The following is a 23,679-nucleotide window of genomic DNA, read 5'->3' on the forward strand; positions in this document are numbered from 1 at the left end:
GCTGCAAACTTTGCAGCAAACTTTATTTTTCTAAAAGAATAAGCCTACACAACCTGAACTATACCCATACTCCAGTGTTAAAAGTTTGAATTTTGTTATTCATCTTCTCCAATAGAAACACAGAACTAAAACCAGTCTTTTAGATGAATGTAGAAAAAAAACATAGAGCACATCCATAGTCATAAGGTGTTTCAACTATACTCACTAAAACTCAAAAACTACAACTTAGATTATTAAAGTGGCAATCCAGAGTAAGGATTTTGATCTCTTTGTCACGACCAAAAAAAACATGCTTTACATACATGCTGGTTATAGGCTTATGGGTTAAAAATTCTCCATCGAACAGCAACACAGCCATCAAATCATTGAAACAAGTCACATTGACCTATTTCTTATGGATAAGTTTGGCTGAATTTACGTAGACAATGACAGTACCATCTTCTGACTAGACCTTTGAACTTGTCACTACAATCCACAAGCAATGGCAATACATATAAAATGTTCTCAAACAAACAAAGGGGTTCTCTAGTTATCTCAATCTGGAAAATAGTTACATGACTGTTAAAATAGCTCCATATTTTTTTTTTACCTAAACATTAATAGAAAAATTGGGTGTCCGTATGATAGGGCCAAAATGTGCATAGCCTTTATAAACAAATAATTACTATCCAGGGTTTCTCAAGTATAAGAAGATCATAATATATTTGAATGCAAAATGGCTTTCCAAGTAAGATAGATGGTAATGCAAATTTCATGAAAGCATACTTGAAGCCTATGAAAACCAAAATATTGTTCAAGTTCATTTAAGTCACGATTCAGATTGAAGTCAGAGCATCTTGACTCCAAATAATCCCCATCAGAGTCATCATATCTACTGGTGTGGAAAGTGATTACTAAAACATATAAGGAATGTCAATGGTATATAAAAAAGTTTGATTTTCACACAATACATTTGCCTCTTTCTCTGTCATCTGTCAAAGATATCAATGAATGATGCAACTCTTAAAATGATTTTTTCTCAACCTGATCAATAAGAGGTGAATAACAAAGCCAGTTATAAATTCATGATGTTAACTTTTCATTGACTAACTTTTCTATTCAACAGGAAGACGTTTTTGTGATATGACATAATTTCATTCATAATATTAACTAGTTCATAGCTATATTACTAATAAATTTACTATATGGAAAGTACTAGTATATGCTTTAATCGCGTCTTGGGATTATTTAATTTTTTTATATGTTGTAAAATTAAAAATAAAAAGTTAAAATTCATTAGAAAGTTTATTTCTAAATCTACAATTCCCTATGTTTTACTCATGAGTTCTAACACTTCTTTACAGATAACATAATTATGATCATTTCAACAACTCTGAGAAAATAATGCCTGACCTTTAGATGACATTGCTGGGTGTCCCTTATGATTGGAGTACATCCAGATTATATTTGGAACAAAAGCATACTGTCTGCCATTTAACAGTTTTACAAGCTGACAAAATACCAACACTATTAAAAACATGGTCACTTTGCTATCAAATTTCCAACACCAAAAGTGTTTTTTGTTTTTACAATCAACCTGCCTTATAAAAAGAAATACATATCCTCAAATGGAACATTAATAAAATGTACCACTAACATAGTTATTGAAAATATTGTTCCTGTGTGCGGTTTTAATTTACAAAGTTATGATTTAAAATGTCGCAATTAAATTTTATAGATGCAATTTATAAGAGAGTAATTTGACAAATTTCCTATTCATTATCAACCTTTTACAGGATGTGACACAATTTCATCCTAGATTTCATCTTATAACAAGTCTGAAAACTAACTTGATTCAAGCCATTTTGTTTGTTAATGTCTTGTGGTAAATTGTTTGTGTATATTCAGATGATAAAAACAATACCATTATGAAACTGGAAATACTGTGAGCAAGTTTAAAGTTTTATATTCCATTGTCCAAATCTCAAGACCAGGATGATTTTCCTTCCTATTTATCATCATTAAAGTAATTATATTTTGATAACTTCAAAGAAGTCTGACCATAAAAAACAATTTATGTTTAAACTGTAGTTGCTAACCATTTACACTATTTGGTCTCAGACTGAATGTTGTCTCATTAGCAACCATACCACATCTTCTTATTTTCAAATTTCAATTTATAAAGTTAAGTTCTCATCATTACTAAAAGTGCATTAAACTCATTCAAAACTATCATAAAAGATAAAAAAAATATTAAATTCAACAAACAAGATTCCAGGCAAGCTCAAAGAAAAAACAAATGGGGAATGTGTCCAAGGGGACACAGATGATGCCCCTGCTTGCATATTATATAAAGTAAAAAGGGGACATAACTGAAGAGCATTAAAAGTGATGCTACCCAAATTTGTACTCCATTTGTAAAGAGCATACCTCTAGAATGGTTAAAGTGATGCCCTCTGCAACTCAAACTTGATCTGTATTTCGTTTGTGGTAATAAGAATTGGGTATAAGTTTCATAACATTTGGTAGGGGAAAACTAAACTTAGAGACCAGAAACGGACTTTGGAATTGTTGTTTGTTAACTAGTTTCTTAGACCTTGATGCAGAGATTCATTAAATGAAGCGAGTATCTTTTCCTGAAAATGTGGCTAAAAACCAAAGAAACCAAATGAGTAATGCTTTGTCAAACTTTTTCTTTATAGGAGTACACCTGCATATGATTTTTAATTACTTCTTCTCATGTTCTCAGGTAATTTATTCCATTATATCATAATTTGCAGACTTTTCTCTGTTATAAAGAAACCTTGAAAATAGTTTTAACATTACTTACACATTTTTCAATGTCAATACCTACCTTCATGACATCCTCTATAATTATAACCTATAGCAGAAGTGTGTCCATCACGGCAACAACCGTACAAACTATTTCTACATCTAGGCTGTCCACGCTAAAATAAATACCAATCAATTACTGTATTTAAAGAACTCAATACAATGTTTTATTTCTTAATATGTAACTTTGTGTTTTATTCATGTATGGCCGTATGTGTTTTGAAGTTAAGTTGTGAGAGTTGTGTCCCTTTGTATAATTATGCATATTTGTTTAGTGATGTGATTTGTCTCTTCCGAGTTAATGTGACATGACAATAGATGTGTTTTGTTGCTCTCAATCAATTATAAGTTTAGGGGCATGGGAAGGAAAGTACATGTTCCTAATGTACAAAACATTGGGGTAAAATTACAATAATTAAAATTAAGTTGTAAAGTTTTAGTGGGTAATAATGAATTACAACAAACAAAGGAGCTGAACTAACTTAGTTCACATCATTTGTCAGTTGCCACATTATACATTATCAAAAACACACATTAAAGGGGCACTAGTTACAGGATCAAAAACAGGATTATTTTTTTTTTGTTCAATCGTTAATCAAAGTGAAATAGTGAAATAATAATTCATTTTTAGCAGCCAGTCTGGTTCAATTTTGTCAAAATAAGCAAGGAAACATTGACGATAAATTATTCACTTGCAAGTGAATAATTTTGACCTCTTTGAATCCATATTATGTAGGGCAGATAACTCACATTTTCAAAGTGTCTTATTTTAAAATGTTAAAAAGAAATATTTCTAAAATGACAAGATAACAAATGATTTGTTTAGAGTTTATTTGCTATCATATATTGAATTATAATTTGAAAGCCATCTATGTACACACTGTTTGAACTTAAGATCAGTTTGTATGCCTTAGATTTGTAATCTACTAGATGTTCTTGCATGGTAATTGGCTACTCTGGATAATAATCATTGTCTCATATTCTGCAAATTCCATCACAAGTGAGACAAAAACTGGTGTGATTATTTTTTATTATACATACATCATGTGCATATGCAATCTACTTTGAAATATGCACATAATATTTGTAAATTTTACTTACTGTATCCAAAATGTGTAAAGCTAAAGTCTATTAGTAATGCATACATACTACAAGATTTGCAAAATCTAAGTTGAAATTTATTATAGTTCTGATTGTTAAAATTGATGATGTGTCTGTATAACTATATGCATTAGCTTAACTTCTCCATTAAAAAATGAAATTTATAAAAGAAACACCAAGGGAACTTATTTAAATAGATATACACCAGTCACCAAAGTTTCATAAAAACTGCTCAAAGAATTTTTGGGTTATTGTCCCCCCTTTTTTTCTAAATAAAATCTCACAACTTAAAAATCTAACATTTATAAAAATCTAAAGGGAGCTTACTGCAATAGATATAATCAATTCATCTAAGTTAAAATAAGGAAGGTTCTAAGATTACCAGGCGGTAAACCCATTAGTTGCAGGCTTTTTATCCTCTTCATTTGTGAAATGAAACCTAATTTTCAATAACATGTGAGCTGTGCATCATATTTTGCAAGAGTATTATGATATATCTTGATCAGTCATTTTAAAAAGCTGTATATCTAAAGCTAGGGACAGGTCAGTATACATACACAACATGTAAAGCTTTTTCAATGAACTATAAAAAAATATATTATGTAGAATGTAAAATAGTGATTTACATTGGTGAAAGTTACCTTTATTTCAATTCTAGCTATCTACAATTTCATCAATTAAACAATTTGTTGATGGCCATGATTCTAAAAACAATTTAACTTAAAATATGTAGATAATATCTTGTTTGGTAAAGGGTTTACAAGTAAACTTACTTTGCATGTACATTTACATTGATAAATTGAAATTCTACTGACAATCTACTCAAAATAACTTCAAAAGTCCATCACATTAGTCAGTATGGTGATATATTGAGTTCTAAAAGGATTTTATATGATACATTCTCTTAATGTTGTGGCCTGTTATCTATTTCTTGCACAAGAGATAATTCTTGTATCTAATTGTGAGTGCACTTTTTACCTGAAAATCTTCCTTTTATCAAACTCTATCATATTTTGTAGCTTACAAATAATTTAAATATGTCTGATGTTATAGGTTGGTGTTGGCACAGGACATAAGACATCATTCTGGTATGGGCAAAGATTACAACACTATATACCAGTAGGTTAGACACTAATGCTAACCCACTTACGGTAAGTCCTGATTCTATTGGATTTATTCATGGGTAAGGGGACAACAATAATTAAAATCAGATGTAATGTGAGCAACTACTCACTAATGATACTCCTGCTATAGGTATTCGGTTAACAGGAAGTAGATAACTGATTGATACAAAATTTCAGGAAACTGTGATGCTTAGTTTCTGAGTAAAATGTGATGGAAATTTTATTCATGGCCAAAATGTGTCAAAATAATCGAGTATACAGTAAACAGGAGGTTGATGCCGTATTGAAGAGAAAACTCATCAGATGATATAGCATATCACATGAAGCTTACTAACAAGTTTTAATAAATGGTGGTATGCAGTGCCTTCAATACAGAGAACCAGTTGTCAAGCAACAGACTGATAGGGGCAAACAAGTATATTCTAGTACATTGGATCCAAGCTAGATATATTTTTTTTGCATCAATTAACAACTTTGGAAACTGAATTGGCCTAGCCAGGGTCTGAAATTTAGATACATACTTAGAAGATGTTTTGTTTAGGCCCCAATGTCTTATGTGCCAAATGGTATGTTAAACCCAATATATGATACTATGAGATATTGGATTTAATAAATGGAGTAAATAGGACTTCAGTTATGAGGTTCCTTGAGTTGTGATCCTATTGTCATACTTTATAAAGGGTATATTAACATATTCATATACTTTTTTTTTTACCACAGACATACTTCAATTTCTAACCTTTAAAACTCTGTAGAAAGATGAATATTTGCACAAATAATAAATACCTCTAGTTCACCAACTTCGCCTTCTTGACATCTTATACTGTCAAAGCAACTTTTTCTTTCCAGCGGTCTATCTAATGGGGAACATGCTGAAGATGACAATATGTTTCTACCACCAGATGGGTCTGCACCTCTACAGTACACTCTTCTTGTCTGTTCTCCAATTCCACATTTTTTACTACACTGGGAGGAAACATGATAATTCAAAGTTTATTTGATGATTATTTGATGGCTGTTTTATATTCAGTGACAAATATTTCAATCACATTAAGGAATATAACAGTAATGATGATACTCTACTTTGTACTAAACTAGCAAGACTTTTACCATTCTATCTCACATGGTTAGTCAGCAGGAATGCTATTTTATGACACATTATTTTGACTCTAAGCTGACCAATATTTGCACTAATCTGAAATAATGCATCAATAGTGAAAAGGCAGCCCATACCAATTCTATAGTATGTGGTTAGACCTAGCTAGGGTTAACTATGATCTCTTAAGTTTTGTAAGTTTGCTTCCACAAGGCTACACCATGCAAGTTTTGAAATTATTAAACAAATAAATAAAATAATTCATTAGACAGTTTAATAGTTTATTTCAAACCAAAAGCAATAAGGCTTATAGGTATAGACAGTACAACTATGTAATTTGATATTACCTTAGACCAAGCTGTGGTTTGCCATTCTGGACATTTGACATGGTCATTACAGGATCTCATATAGACTGGTTTGATTGGATAAGCCTCCAGACATTTGGCCTCATTAGTAACAAAGTTAAAGCCATCTGATCTTTGAGCTTTACAAAATACTGGTTTAGACTGCTCTCCTAGACCACATGATGATGAACAGGCTCCCCATTCACCACTCTCCCATTGTCTGTAATAAACAGTTTAATATATCAAATCATTACTTATCATTTAATAGATTTACAATAACTATTTGTTTTAGGGGTCATTCAAGGGACAAAACTGCAAGGGGTCAATGCAAGAAATCATCATTTCAGGTTTGAAATTTTATTTTGATAAATTAAAAGTTCACACCCATAAAATATATATACACAATTTGTTTTCTTTGAATAACACTAATTTTGTTTCCATTGAAATATGAAGAATATCTTTTTAAAGAATACTGAAATCATTCTGTTTTAATTTGTGATTTCACAGAACAAAAAGTATTACAGCATTGTTAAGTTGTAATCAAATGTTCCTTTCCTTTTATAAACATAATGACTAACAAGTTGAGTAACAACTTTAGGTGTCAGAGCACCAATTACTCCCTCCAATTTAGAACGTATGTAAAAGTAGCCCTACTCTGACACAAAATAGTGCTTTTGATGTCCTTGTTTACTTAAACTTACCAACAAATTTGCATAAATGAAACTTTTGGTGGAAGAGAAATATATCTAGACCATTTTGAGCCAAAATTTACGTGCCTAAGAGCTGCATTAATTATTGAGAAATTAATGCGCTCCATAGTATACTAATTTAAGATTTCCAGAAAACCAGGGGTTATTTTTGGAGTACCTCTGTTTGAAGGACAGTTATTTTTGTTAGAAGGCTTTAAAGGTATGATAAAAATTGGCATGTAGAAAGCTGATACATGTACAATTCAAAATATACCAGGTTTCTATGAAGTTAAACTTAAGGTAAAATATTTATAAAGCTGTGAAAACTACAAAATGTGGTTGAACAGATAGGGATTTTTAATTGATGGTTTGACACCATCACTTAATGAACATTTCCAAACATATCACATTTCAGATGTGGTCTCATGGGAGTAACTTTAACATGGGATCAATACACTACAATAGGTCTAAAGTAGTCAAAGAAAGATAACTAACTCTCAACCAAAATTTGGCAAATCAAAATCTAAAACACATATACCAAGAATGAAAGCTGGCCTGGGTTAGATTTACATCTACATGAACAGAAAATAGTTGCATTGTCAGGGGAAAAAAAATTTCAAAGATTATATTCATCAAATATGAAAGAACAATTAGAGAAATTTCTGTGGGACATTTTACAATACAGTTTCTATTTGTATTTCCTTAATCAATTTAACATTTTTTTACTGACCTAAGAACACAATTATTTCCTAGTGCATTCCTTTTAGAAATTGAATTTAAATCATCTGGGACACAAATGACATTTTTTTATCCCAATATTTAATATAAATGCATAACAGATAAAGAAATGAAATTGAAAAGAGGATGAACAAAATTTGCAAGTTATTCACCGTCCAAACTAGGGAATTTATTTTCAGACAACCAAAGTAAAGGGATCATAAATGAGACCTTGATCCTAACTGCATACCTGTCAACTGACCCGTATTCTGCGGGTGTGACCCGAGATTTTCACAATTATGAGGGATCACCCGGGACACCCGCCGGGTCATTCAAATAAACCGGGAATTCCGAAAATGACCCGATTTCACTTGTTTTTCTTAGCTTTGAGATTGATTTCATAAGTAATATTCCTTTGAAATACCGTCAAATTCGTAATTCTTCCATGAACAGGAAGTTCATTTAGCTATACAAACTGTCAAATTAAGTGACCCATTTAGTGTATGGCTTCACTTGACAGCTTTGGTGTCAAACAAACTGTTAATTAACACCAATTACCTTAGCTTTAGATCAAATAAATTGTAAACATATTTCAAAAAGACGTCTAGAGTTACTTCCCCTTATTTGTCACCATTCAAAATTATTCCTTATATTTACGTTTTATGGGTGAAAAAGATTAAATCATTAATAAATATAAAATTCAAATACATATTGAAAACTAAATTTTTATTATTTATATACCTTTCTACAATTTTAAAAAAAGAGTTGAAAATAATTTTTTACATTTATACCTTCTTTAACTATATTACTATATTTTATCACTGTCTAATTTCCTTCCATAAGCAAAAGTGATAACTTTAAAAGCTACACAGCCATCAATCTCAAACATTTAAAACAATTTTAATTCGTTAATTGGATGAATACTAATAGTAAAGAACATAAGACTGTTACACAGAATTATATAATCTTTAGAAGTGCAATGAAGTAATAATTAATAGGATTTAAAATGACTTAACCAAGTGAACATGCATTGATGTTGTGGTATCTTTGATATACTTTATAAGAAAATGTACCATACATACTGAAATTCAGCTCGAAAAAGTTTGTACGCGTTATGACCTGAGATTTGATTCTTCAATGCAGGTCATGACCTGCATTTTCATCGTCACAGGTTGACAGGTATGTAACTGTTGGCAATGTCATATATGTTCAACAGTATTACAGCATATTGAATAACAGATAACAATTCTTACACATTAATGGTAGCAGAATCATTACAAATTTTGCCCATACATTTCTGTTGACTTGGTGGAGGATTTATACCATTACAGTAGACTTGTCTCACTACCTTGGGATTCTTAGTGTCCATACATGATACTGCTCTTCTCTGAACGCCTGAAATATAAAAAATGTCCAAAAATAAAATAAAGATCCTGTGTAAGCATGTCAACTATGCAAAAGCTTAAAAGTATTAAACAGATTATGACTGAGTGGGTAGGACATATAATGTCCATTGAAATGAGATGTGCCAATGCTTATAAAACTGCATACCAATTATCACTAACTTCCTAGAAAACTTCCTAATCCCAAATTTTTTAAAACATGTAAAATAAGTTTTAAGGTCATGATCAAGAGTTCAAGCCAAATAATCCCTATGGAAACAAGATGTGCCAAAGCTTGTAGAACTGCATACCAAATATCAGTGACATATTTTAAGTGGTTCCCCTCAAACTAACCTTATCACAAACTTCAACAAATTAGTGATTTAGCCGCATAAGTTTTCATCTTTATGGTGATAATTTTTCATATCAAGCTACTTACATTAGATGGAAAATATTCACTAGAAACTAAGGATGCACATGCCTTTGTTATTGAAAACATCAACGACGTCATAGGCAAAATAGCAAAAAAAGCAGATTATCAAAGGCTTTTCAAATTGCGGATGCTTCACAGCTAAATCTCATCTAAGGGCTGTCATCTAGCTTGTTGCTGAGATGAGAAACACCCTTATGTTTGAAAAACCTATAGATAAATATTCTATAAATATCTGTAACTTATTTGTTTACAATAAGAGTGAGTAACAAAATAAGTCCATACAAACCCTCTCCACAGTCTTTATCACACACAGTCCAGTGTCCTGTTAACCATACATATCTACCACTGTCATCTCTTTGTCTAGACAAAGCTGATGGTCTAGATGTATCAACCCTCGGATCTCTTTGTCCAGAAAAAGCTGATGGTCTAGGTATTTCATCCCTTCGAGATTTCACTTCATTGTTAGTTGCTATAGAATACTGATAATGGTATATTACATGCTCTCTCTTTGGCTTCATGACCTATAATCATATACAGAAATTCACATTTTAGATAATTATCAAATTAAGCAACCATGGTAGTCTCTTTATAACAGTCCACTATTTGTCTTTTACCTACTTTTCAAAAAGAAAGATTTGTCTGAAAGCAAGTATGGGTATTTCCAAGTTTATATATTTATTTATCTTTTTTTTTGGGGGGGGGGGGGGGGAAGGATTGCTGCTTTTTATTTGTAATAAAAGAATTCAATAGTCTACAGCTAAGGTATTTTAAAACATAACTTTATATTATGCTTAAAATGTAACATTTACCAAACTTCTCCTAAACAGGCTTCCTATCAAACAGTAGTGTTAAAAACAATGCACTCCTTGCAGTAACTAGTTCAAGGCCAGTAACCTATGCATAAAAAATATCCTATAATAGGAGTAAGTAATGGTGTTTAAAAGTGACTGAAGAATTAGTTTGTTAAAAGGTAAGAAACATTTCTGAAGAAACTTACGGTGACAATAACAGTCTCATTAGTAGGTCCTTTGGCTGTAAGTTTCTGTGTACCCCTCCCTTCACTGGTCACATGATACTCCAATGTTAGACCTTGTAAAACCAACATCACTTTACCATTCTGTCCTATGTTACCAACTAATGTTAGAGATTCTGTACCCTTCTGAATAGCTGAAAGTAAAAAATAATAAATGGCTGACAAAAAATATGTATAGAATTTGGTCTGTCAAAAGACAAACTTAAATTTCTAATTTAAGATACTGTGGATTCATTTCTATTCATAAATTCTTGATAAAAGGTAAAAAAATATCAAACAATTCAATAATTCAAATTCCCTATCAGCCAGAGAGTAGAAGTATCAGCACTATCATCAATATTTCAACTGTCCTTTAATAGTAGGGGACATAATGTTTTAAGCAAAGGTGAACTGGTTTTATTATCAACTTTTCTTTTCATGTATCAGGGCAGTGCAAAGTATTATGAAATAAGTAAATCTCGAAAATTCATATGAAGGGGGGTAACTCTAACAGATTTAAATATACTTCGAAATTTTATTCAGTTCATATAATTTTATTTGTCTTTAAAATTCTTTCTTTAAAATAAAGCAATACCATAATATGTTTTAGTATTATATATTAGATCAGTCAACATTTATTCTTTAAAAATCAACACAAAGTTAATATAGGTCCACAAGAAATCTTAGCATTGGTAAACTTTCTTTCACTTCATTTTTTGAAATATTATGTTTTAATTAACCAAAAATGGATTCATTATGCATATATGAGCATTCTTTTCTGAAAAGAACATGCATATATTTACAAGATCATAACCAGTTCAAAGGTACCTACCTAAATACGATTGTCCAGGTTTTTGTGAGGTAATTTTGATTGATCTTGCATTGGACGGAATTCTCAGAACTCTATCTTGACCTGAAAGTTTTAAAAAAAAAGCATTTGTTTTATTAACTACATATATTATAGGAATCTATTATTTCTAATGTTAGGAAAAATTAGTATTGGACATATAAAAAAATCCCTATAGTGTCATATCTGAAGTTCGTTTCTAAGATCTAACTACATGAGAAACATGACAAGAAATAGCATTATTGAGAGAACATGTATCAATTTTGAAATACATAAATATTGTACAGTTGTCCTCTATAGAAAAGAGCTAATAGAGAGAAAAAAAACTGTATTTCAGGTAGAGGCCAACATATATCAACCCCATGGGTTAAGAACAGTTTTGTAAACTATTTTTGTGTTGCCCAAATATTTTTACCCATAGAATAGGCAACAAATAATAAGACTACATGTAAAAATATCTGTTTTTTCCTCTCTATACAAATATTAAAGGCATTGCTCCTAGAAAACATTTTGAATCATAATTTCCTGTAGATTTGCAAACCCACATAGTATGACCTAGTCATCTACAAATTTTCATAATATTCTGTTAGTGTTGTTCCGATGATCGGAATAAGTCGGAAATCAGTTGGTTGGGACTGGCGATGTCGATTATCGATTGGGATTTTGTTCAATCGATTGTCGTTAAAGTTTCTGGACTTTGAGCTTGTCAACTTCCAGTCCGTTTACTGTTTGCATTTCATATGCGCAGTCAAACAATATTAACAAAAAATATCAGTCGATGACAGTAACAATGTCAAACATCCTATAATTAAAGAAATAACTAATTTCCTTCTTTATAAACGTGACAAAAAGCATTTGCAGATTGATGGAATGGTATTTAAGATTAATAACTTTGTATGAAATACTTTCTTTCAATACCGGTACTTGTTACTTGAGAGCGTACAAATTCTGATTTTAGACAAAATAATTCCGTTGCTTCATTAAAAGGTGTTGCAAGTTGCCTTTTATTAACTTGTTATCCATTTGTAGCATCAAAAACGTCATATTCCTTTCCAGATTGCTTGCCAAACATCGTTTACTTTTGTAAATTTTCCGAAATTTGTCCGCCATTTATAAAAATATAAGATCACGAATCGGATACAGTTCAACTATGTAAAAATTCCGCATTCTTGCAATTAAAGTTCAGACCCATGAATGACACAATTGAAAGAAAATAATGATTACAAAAGTAATAAAAGCGTTCTACACGAATTAACAGACATTGGCTTAATACCCATGTTTACTGTAAAATGCAAATGCATTATTTTATTTTTTTCTGTTAATTTTAAATTTCTAAAAGTTAAAAAAAATTTATATATCTTTTCCTATTAATTTGAAGCATTCAAATGTTCATACAGCTATGTTATTGAATTTTTTTTGTGAGTTTCACCATTGAAATTTAGAAATGTTAGTGTCACTGTTGGTAATTAATGTTGTAATTATGAGATAAAATATGTTCAATATGAATGGCTTGATTCCTATTAATTCATTGTTTTAACTGCTAAATAGATAATTATCAAAGGTACCAGAATTATAATTTAGTAGTAAGTACGCCAGAATATGAAATGGAAACAAAAGATCAAATATGAATATATAAACTCTGCAATGATATGGATATACACATTAGACAAGTACAATGCGACTAAATGCATGATTTCCTTTAAAAAAAGAGGGCAATGTGTTATGATCCGATTATAACCGATAGTCGGTTGGTTGCTGTCAACCAATTGTAATAGATAATCGGTTGGTAATTTCAACCGATTATCCAACACTAATTCTGCTGTGATGTGAGGACCAACAGACTGAGGGAGGGACCAGTCAAAAACCTTATACCCCTATGTATCTTTTTTGCATGGGGTATTATTATAATAACAGACAAACCTTTGCGTCCCAATGATCCAGTGACTGTTTTACAGTTATGATTTCTGCCATCACATTTACCACATTTATCTTCTTCTTTTGTAGAATCTAGTACCCTGTCACATCCAACACCCTGTAAAATATATATTTTTATACAGATAACTCAGACTCCAACATCTACTTTAACATCAGGAACCTCATTTATGATTTTCTTTTGTCATATCTTAATGTCTTTGTATTTGGCATTAATGGCAGATATTTAGTAGCTTTTATTAATTTATGCACTACTTTTCTAGACTCAGGGCAATTTAAAAGTTTTAAATGCCTATTGTATATTTGTGTCATTTGGTTGCTGACACATTGCAGTATACCCACAAACATCCTGTTTCTCATAATACACATTCATATCTTGTAACATCCTGCTCTCCATATATTTTTTTTTATTTGCCATGTGTATCCTCAGGTCTCTGCATCATTGACATATACAACAGAACTCCTTTAACTCATAAAAAAAACTATTACTTCATGAACGGTTTAATATGATACCGTATAGCGGGTTATTTTCGCGGAGTGTAAATTTTCGCTTATTTTCACGGATAGAACAAAATTGCCAAAATAAATTCCCCAATTTAAAAGTGTACATGCAAAGGTATTGATAAAAGTTTCAAAACCGCCAAAATAATAACCGCAAAAATAGTTGTATACCTTATTCAATGAAAATCGCAATATTTTACACCCACGAAAATAACCCCCTTTACGGTACCTAGAAGAACTAGGATGAAAGTACCATAGTAATGTAATTGCTTAATCTATTTCAGTACTTGCAAACTTAACTGCTGTATTTCAAAAATTTTCACATAGTGGTAAGTCATTGACAAATAAGTTTAAGTTCTTCACATCTTAGACTTTTGTTCTTTGTAGAATAGTTGTCTCATTTGCTGTCATATGACATCTCCTTACTTCTATATCCACACTAACAAACTGTAAACAACATTATGGATGCTTACCCTACACTTTGACACACACATTTCTGGTCTCCTGATTATGGGTGCTTACCCTACACTTTGACACACACATTTATGGCATCCTGATTATGGGTGCTTACCCTACACTTTGACACACACATTTCTGGCATCCTGATTATGGATGCTTACCCTACACTTTGGCACACACATTTCTGGTCCTGAGTATGAATGCTTACCCTACACTTTAACACACACATTTCTGGATACTTTTTTCTGGATTATGAATACTTACCCTACAATTCCAATTCACACACACATTTCTGTTTTCCTAATTATGAATGCTTACCCTACACTTCCCATTGACACAATTTCTGGTCTCCTGATTATGGATACTTACCCTACAATTCCCATTGACACACACATTTCAAATCTCCTGATTATGGATACTTACCCTTCAATTCCCATTGACACACACATTTCTGGTCTCCTGATTATGTATACTTACCCTAGACTTCCCATTGAAACACACATTTCAAATCTCCTGATTATAGATACTTACCCTTCAATTCCCATTGACACACGCATTTCTAGTCTCCTGTTTATGGATACTTACCCTACACTTCCCATTGTCCCATTGACACACACATTTCAAATCTCCTGTTTAAGGTTACTTACCCTACACTTCCCATTGACACACACATTTCAAATCTCCTGATTATGGATACTTACCCTACAATTCCCATTGACACACACATTTCAAATCTCCTGATTATGGATACTTACCCTACAATTCCCATTGACACACACATTTCAAATCTCCTGTTTATGGATACTTACCCTAGACTTCCCATTGACACACACATTTCTGGTCTCCTGTTTATGGATACTTACCCTACAATTCCCATTGACACACTCATTTCTAGTCTCCTGTTTATGGATACTTACCCTACACTTCCCATTGACACACACATTTTAAATCTCCTGATTAAGGTTACTTACCCTACACTTCCCATTGACACACACATTTCTGGTCTCCTGATTATGGATGCTTACCCTACACTTCCCATTGACACACACATTTCAAATCTCCTGATTATGGATTTTTACCCTAGACTTCCCATTGACACACACACTTCTGGTCTCCTGATTATGTATACTTACCTTACACTTCCCATTGACACACACACTTCTGGTCTCCTGATTATGTATACTTACCCTACACTTCCCATTGACACCTGATTACCAATACTTACCTACACTTCCCATTGACACACACATTTCAAATCTCCTGATTATGGATACTTACCCAACACTTCCCATTGACACACACACTTCTGGTCTCCTGATTATGTATACTTACCTTACACTTCCCATTGACACCTGATTACCAATACTTACCCTACACTTCCCATTGACACACACACTTCTAGTCACCTGATTATGGATACATACCCTACACTTCCCATTGACACTTGTGATTATTGATACTTACCCTACACTTCCCATTGACACTTGCTCTTATGGTTACTTACCCTACACTTCCCATTGACACACACACTTCTAGTCACCTGATTATGGATACATACCCTACACTTCCCATTGACACTTGTGATTATTGATACTTACCCTACACTTCCCATTAACACTTGCTCTTATGGTTACTTACCCTACACTTCCCATTGACAGACACACTTCTAGTCACCTGATTATGGATACATACCCTACACTTCCCATTGACACTTGTGATTATTGATACTTACCCTACACTTCCCATTGACACTTGCTCTTATGGTTACTTACCCTACACTTCCCATTGACACACACATTCTTGGTCTCCTGATTATGGATGCTTACCCTACACTTCCCATTGACACACACATTCTTGGTCTCCTGATTACAAGGTGTTCCATCTATCACCTTGTCAGACAATTTGTGAAAGAAATATTCTTGTTCTGCTGTACAATACAACTGGCACTGAGTAGATTCATCGCCTATAACAGATGGACATCATCATGATGAATATTCTAAGACTATGATAATTGATACAATACCAACAACAATACTCATTGATACTAACTGACTTAACCATGTTAACAGTCAACAGTCTATAAGAGAGGCAAAAGATACCAAAGGGACATTCAAACTCGTAAGTCAATAATAATTGACAACCCCATGACTAAAAAAGAAAAAGACAAACAGAAAAACAATAGTCTTAACTACACTACAATAATAAAAAACACAAAGCAATGCATTTAGCCGTGCAGACTAGAATTACTTATTGACACAATCCAAATGATTGGTCCACCTAACCATGTGTACAACTACACATAACAAAACACGCCAAAAAATATACCGTTCTTATAAAACGTTCCTTTTAGACAACATTTTCCCGCTATACACCCTGAAACGCAGGAAAATACATATACACAAAGCAAAACATAGAAAACAAAAGACTGGGGGTGATCTATGGTGCTCCAGAGGTGTCTAACATGTTATTACATGCAAGATTTTTATTTAGATTTCAAACGTAAATCAACAGAATTTTTTTCTTAATTGCTGCATGCTTAACAACAAAGAATTATACGTAAATATGCTTTTGTATGATGGAAAGCATGCTAACCATAAATAACCCTTTAATGAAATGCAATAGGGGCAATGTATGAAATTTTTAAATTGAATTCCTCATCTATCTTCATATTAAGTCTCAAAATCTTATACTATTTTCTCCAGACAAACAATGTGTCAACATGAATCTAATAAAATACAAGAAAAAAAATCAAGTCATGTTTACCAACAACTTAGATTATTTGCAGAAAGTATTTGATATGTAATCATTTATCAAGGTAAACAAATATATTTATCTGCATATCCAATTATAAAAAAGTCACTTTGACCTGCATTTCAAGTTTTATTTACACAGAAATTAAATTTCACTTCCATGATATGTCTATATGGCTATGTTAGACTTAAATAGCAACTGTAAAAAAGAGAAATTTTGTTTTCATTTACCGGTATACATTTGTACCAGTACTTTGTTGTGTCCTTATGTCCTGTTGTGACCTTATGTCCCACTGGGGATGAAGAGGATAAGTAAGTACTAAGTAAGTAAGAATATCAGTACATTTTTTGTACTTAAAATTATTATATGTACAAATATGTACCTCCATAATATGGCAGCCATTTGTAAGACTTTCCATCTAAAGGTATGGCATTATACTCCGAGCACTGGGCTGCTCTGAAATCTCCTGACCCTTTGGGACAATCCTATAAGAAGAAAGATAACTCTATTAAAATCTAAACAAGGACAGGGTATCATCTGTATATCATCAAATTTCAAACTTAGAGAAAACATGTATCATAGTTCAGTCTATTATTACTTCAGACTAAAAAAGCATGTGCTTTAAGGACAATATTTGGTCTGAAGAAAAAAAGTATTATAAAATCAGATGAATTTGGTGTTAAATAAATATGTAGTAACCTAAAAAGGCTTTTTCTGTCATATGTTATGAATATCTTATTGAGAATCTAATGTAAAACGTATGATGATTGTTTTGGGGTTTTTCATAAAAATGACAAATATACTGAGATTGAAAATGTTTGTGTGTGGGAAATATTGATTGTATGTAACAGCAAGCTCCAAAAGCCAGTGTTTAATCCTGTTATGTCATGTTCATTTCTCTACTTCTGCAGTGGTTGCCTCTGTTAAATTATTCACAACTTTTCTGGACTCTAGAGTGAATTAAACTTGACATATTGTCCAGACACTTAAAGCTTGTCACTTTATTGAAAACAATCTCTTGACTTCTAGATGTCTTTAGCATTTTTTGTATTATTGCGTTGCTGCCTTAATGACCTTTTTGCATATCACACTTTATTTTTATTTGAAAACAGATCAAAATGTTTATGGTTGGGTTTTTTTCTGTTTATGGAGCCATTTAACTGGTTGATTGTATAAATAGACACTAATCCTACAACTTGGCACTTCTGAAGTAGGCCAAATAGTCAAAAAAGAATTTTTAAACTTTATATAAATCCCATGGTTTTTTGGGTTGGTTTTTCCTACAACTCCAACTCAAAAATATTTATAATGTAAATAGTTAAAAGCTACTGACTAAACACTATTTTATCAATGTTTCTTTTGATGCACATGATATGTGATGTGTATTAATAAGTCTTTCAAGGTCAAATACTGATGTTTACACAGTGTAACATTTGTTATATTATATTTAACAGTATGAAGTACCATTGACATTACACCTAGAACAGTTTGACAAAGTAACATCAAATTATGTAATATTTACTCAGTAACCTTTTATTTAAAATGAATACCTACAAATAGGTATCATATACTTTTCAATTACAAATTTAACAACTAATATTCATACATCAAGGTACATTAGATTTCATATAAGGCCAAGTCAATAATTTTCCAGTTCTAATTTCAAAAGTGGTCAAGGATTATAATTTATTCCTGGTACTTAGTATAATTTTTTTTGTGATTTTGTTGTTTTCTAATTACTGATTTTTTTTCAATTTTCTTTACTTTGAATTTTAGCATATATACCACTGCAATTTAATTCCAGTTTATATCATTTCACAATTTAAAAGCTTAAGGAAGTGTTTTGTGCATATCTGTTTCTATTTTTGGATTTTTTTCTTTCTGTTGACAATGTAGCTGTTTATTTTCTTTCTGTACCCTTGGCAAACATGCTACCATGTGACTACCAAAACTGTTCATCTTTTTGAAATAAAAGAAATATTTTAATATCATTTCAAAACCTTCACTCTGCCTTTATTAATTGTATAATTGTACACCTGTATAATTGTATACGACATGTGCTATATCTAATTTATTAAATGTTCACCTTTGTATTACATGTCCTATATTCTGTTTTCTTCCCTTGGCAAAATTCAATTCTTCTGTAATCATAAAGAGCAAAATTATTATTCAAAATGACTTTAACAAACTTTCAGATCCAGAAAGAAAGAAAGAGACTCCGAGAAATAGAGCAAGGCCTATTGACATGCTCCACAGTCTGTAACTTGTTCCTGGTTCCACAACTTAGTTATACATACTGCAAAATTTAGTGCACCAAGGCAATTTCTTTTTAATAGATAATCTATATATATATTTATCTATAAAATATTTTTTTGTCATGCATCCGATTTCACCTTGAGAGATGCACACGCCTGATGAAGCTAATTTGTTTAGCGAAATATTGCGTATTTCTATTTAACATCTTATAGAACTTTTTAATGTATCAATTAGTGTGTTTTAGTTATATTCTTAGACATTTATATTTATCTCTCTCTATATATATATATATATATATTAATATGCAAACAAGTTGTTGTGTTCAGGTGTAAATAAATAATTGGGTCATCTCAATTTTTACATGTTTTCAAGAAAGAAGTATCAATTAAATTAATAAAAAAAACTCTTATCTTGTATTGCTTAATATGACAGTACATATGTACCACTTTTTTTCATATCACTCAGTCAAAAATGTCAGTTTACAGACATTATTGTCAAATACAATCTGTTGCGGTCCATGTCTTTTGTTGATAAATTGTTTTTGTTAATACTTCACTTCACTGATTAACTTTAAGTGATAAAATGTCAAAGGAAAAAAGATACATGTATTTGATAATTACATCCATGTTATATTATTTATACATTGTCAGCTATAGTTGTTGAAATTGTTTTAATTCAATAGCCTACAACTGGATGAAATTCATCATGACATGTACTACATGTTATATCCCTATTCCAATTGTAATATTTACCTGTAACAAAAATAAGTTAATTACAAAAAAAGACTGGATATGTTCAGCTTACAGAATTTCAAATGATGACAATGTAGGTTTTTTTTATTTAAACAAGTTTTAGATAATTTAATATATATTGATGTGAAAGACTATGTAGGTACTAGAACATGCATATATTATATGTCTTATACAAACCTTGTATCTATACAAGATCTATGTCTGGACTGTATTCCTCCTCCACAAGTTCGTGAGCATGCACCAAATCCACTCCACTCATTAAATCCACTAGACTGGCATAACACCTACAATGATAGAATTTAACACAACTTTTTCCATGATCAGTGCTCAATTTTGACATATGAGATTTTATTAACTAACAGGATTTAATAAAAAGCTAGACATTACTAGAAATTCTATCAATATGATAAGATATAGGCAATGGGAAGAAAGTAGTCTCAATGTGTATAAAAAAAAAGTGAAGCTTTCCCAGTGGCAGATCTAGGGGTGTCCTCGTTGTTGGAAAGCCCTTTTTTTGAACAATCAATGCATTTGAGTGGATACATATAGTTGGAACACCACTCCCCACCTTTTTAAAATGGCTAGATCTGCCCCTGTTTCCAATTTCTGTTACAAAGCAGTTTATATTTGATGAACATTGATACTATTTTCTCATAGGCACTTATTTCTTTCCATGGGAAGGTCGACTATCCATAAATTTTACAAGTGACTATGTATTTTCTTCCCATTGCCCATATTATATTCTTAGTATCATTATTGATAGATCTAGTGTCTGTAACCAAGGATTTGTATTTAAGAATTGAATGCTTCTTTTTGTAACTTCATTGGGTTGTAAAAGTGTTGACCGAAGTACATTTTGTATGAAGAAGCGCTTCATACTAAAAATGTGTGCACGGTCAACGCTTTTACAACCCTATGAAGTTACAAAAAGAAGCATATTCAATACTTAAAATTACATTTTTTAGCTATAATCCTGAAAAAACGAATTTTATAACTTGTTTATTTAATTCACCTGTGCACTTTATTGTGGGACCATGTGTTAACATGAATGAAAAGTTTTATTGAGTGATGCAATTGCTTAATGAATAACACATGATGTGCAGTTAGCCAATCAGAATAAAGTATTATAATGAAACATACATCTAATGTAATTATATTGGTATAGTACTTTACAATACAGTTTTTACCCGAGATGTAACCCAACTTTAATAAGATTATTTTTACACATTTTGATATTCATTCTGCATAAAACAGAAATACTATACAGTGGCGGATCCAGCCATTTTAAAAAAGAGGGGGGTCCCAACCCAGGATAAAAGGAGGGGAGGTTCCAGCTATATGTCCCTATTCAAATGCATTGATTGGCCCAAAAAAAAGGGGGATTCCCCCTGGATCTGCCAATGCTATGATTTATTTAAAGGGCCTGCCTCTGATTTCTCACCTGTCCTAAAAGATCCTAAAACCGTTCTCTATCATCTATGCTTTTAAAAACCAAACTTCACATTACTCCACCAGAGCTGCTGGGAACAGTATACCGAACATCAATATATATATATGTTCCTGACCCGAGACATATCTGGTTGACATATACTCATTTCAATCTGGGAACAGTATATCTAACATATATGTTCCTGTTTCAATCATTTAGAAAACAACAATTTCGATATAAGAGACCATAGCAATTAAGCGCCAATGATTGCAGGGGAAAGGAGCGAAGATGTTGATATCGGTTTCATCATTTCACTTTTCCCAGTGAAAAGTAATCAAAAGTAAAATTATCCGAAAATGTAGCTGCTGCCTCCCGATTGCAGACAATTGATAGACATTTCTAGTTTATAAAACGAACCTTAAAAATTGATGTTTTATATATTATAAAACAATTGACCACTAAGAGAATTATCTAGTATAGTTGGTCATAGTTATTGTATTCAGCATATGTGGGAACAGTATACATTGTATATATTTAAACAAATCTTGTCTCCTGTGTTTCACCTGAGACTGTAATAGTAGTCTCGGGTTCACCAGTAGACATAACATATGTAATGAAATGTCTGTTTACGTTTAGGGTATTTTTAGATATTGCTATCACGAAAGTGCAAAAGCAAACATTAATGAAACTGAGACTACTATCTCAGAATGAAATAACCTTCAAGACTGGTGACATTTTCAATTTTCAGCAATCACAAGCTTATATCTACGAAATACTTTTGAAAATCAATTTTACCACAATTCTTCTCAATTTATGTTTCAAGCACTAGTTTCAATATTTTTCATAATAGCTTTCAAATTTATTGGCAAGCCGAACTTCTATTAATTTAGGCCCATTTTTTTTGCCATTGCAAAACAAAATATTATTTTTCTTTTGAAAAAATGTAATTTTGTGGAAATGGTATTGAAACGAAAATACCAGAATATTATCCAAATTAAACAGAGGTGCCAGCTTTACTGCTTAGGATTGCTTTTTCAGGAACGTCCTTTACTAATCATCTTTTACTACGGAACTCCATTAGTGAGGAACCATGACAATAATGTGAGAATGTTAGACGACAAACCCGAGTTAAAATCATTACATACACCTAATGTATATTTTGGCATTTTATTTTAAGTATCTAAAAAACGGATCGATTCACAAAAATCAAACGTAAACCAGGAAATCATGAAAGGAGACAAAGGTCAAAAGAAAGTTGACCACTGCAGGTACCATGAACTGTGGACAAGGTCATGTAACCTTTTGTGTTCATATAAACATTTAGTCTTAGCAATGGTGATATATATATATACACGAGTCTAAATTGAAAACTACGTTTAAACATATGATTACGTTGGATAAAAACCGCAATTTTTTTTACGTGTGCATGTAAAACAAATTTCGTTGTAGAAGAGTCTAAAACAGAACAAACAACATTTTCCAAAAGACCAAAAAAGTGAAAAAGTATATTTAAACAAAACGCATTTGACTAACAGGTCGAACAACTGATGTTCTTTAACCCTGCTGACTGCCATTGGCAATTGCCAAATAAAATTGATCAGAAGATGTCACAAAATGGATCTTAATAAAAATTGCATACTAAACAGAATTTTTTTTTAACTTGTGGCCACGATGTTATGACACAAACATACGGTGTCAATATTTTTTAAGTACAACAGATCCGGATTTCGACAATAAATGTCTCTTCAGTGTTTTTAGGGATCGAAACGGTATTTGGAAGGCCATATAAAAAGTACCCCTCATTTTTAGATAAACTCTTGAATTTTAAGAGTCAATATAGAATGAACGGATCATAAAATCCGGAGGGAAAATATGATACAAGCCCAAACGAAAAAATATATACGAGTCTAAATTGAAAACTACGTTCAAACCTATGATTGCGTTGGATAAAAACCGCAATTTTTATACGTGTGCATGTAAAACAAATTTCGTTGTAGAAGGGTCTAAAAACAGCACAAACATATATATATATATACCATTAAA

General features: G+C 31.7%; 1 protein-coding gene across 7 annotated transcripts in view; it reads right to left on the reverse strand.

Moving 5' to 3' along the window:
- The window catches only part of LOC134712047 (papilin-like), a 127,917-nt gene that overhangs the window by 79,215 nt on the left and 25,023 nt on the right, over positions 1-23,679 (reverse strand). For 6 of the 7 annotated variants that reach the window (XM_063573178.1, XM_063573174.1, XM_063573175.1 and 3 more), the window contains exons 3-15: positions 20,385-20,491; positions 19,286-19,340; positions 17,582-17,684; positions 16,275-16,411; positions 13,477-13,588; positions 11,542-11,622; positions 10,695-10,864; positions 9,984-10,218; positions 9,136-9,277; positions 6,480-6,696; positions 5,823-6,002; positions 4,554-4,574; positions 2,834-2,927 (exon numbers count right to left, since the gene is read on the reverse strand). In XM_063573178.1, coding sequence (XP_063429248.1) covers positions 2,834-2,927; positions 4,554-4,574; positions 5,823-6,002; positions 6,480-6,696; positions 9,136-9,277; positions 9,984-10,218; positions 10,695-10,864; positions 11,542-11,622; positions 13,477-13,588; positions 16,275-16,411; positions 17,582-17,684; positions 19,286-19,340; positions 20,385-20,491 — 1,654 coding nt within the window. The remainder of the gene's footprint in view (positions 1-2,833; positions 2,928-4,553; positions 4,575-5,822; positions 6,003-6,479; positions 6,697-9,135; positions 9,278-9,983; positions 10,219-10,694; positions 10,865-11,541; positions 11,623-13,476; positions 13,589-16,274; positions 16,412-17,581; positions 17,685-19,285; positions 19,341-20,384; positions 20,492-23,679) is intronic. The other variant, XM_063573177.1, reaches the window with a different exon arrangement.

The sequence above is a fragment of the Mytilus trossulus genome, chromosome 3 (genome assembly GCF_036588685.1).
Source record: "Mytilus trossulus isolate FHL-02 chromosome 3, PNRI_Mtr1.1.1.hap1, whole genome shotgun sequence".
NCBI lineage: Eukaryota > Metazoa > Mollusca > Bivalvia > Mytilida > Mytilidae > Mytilus > Mytilus trossulus.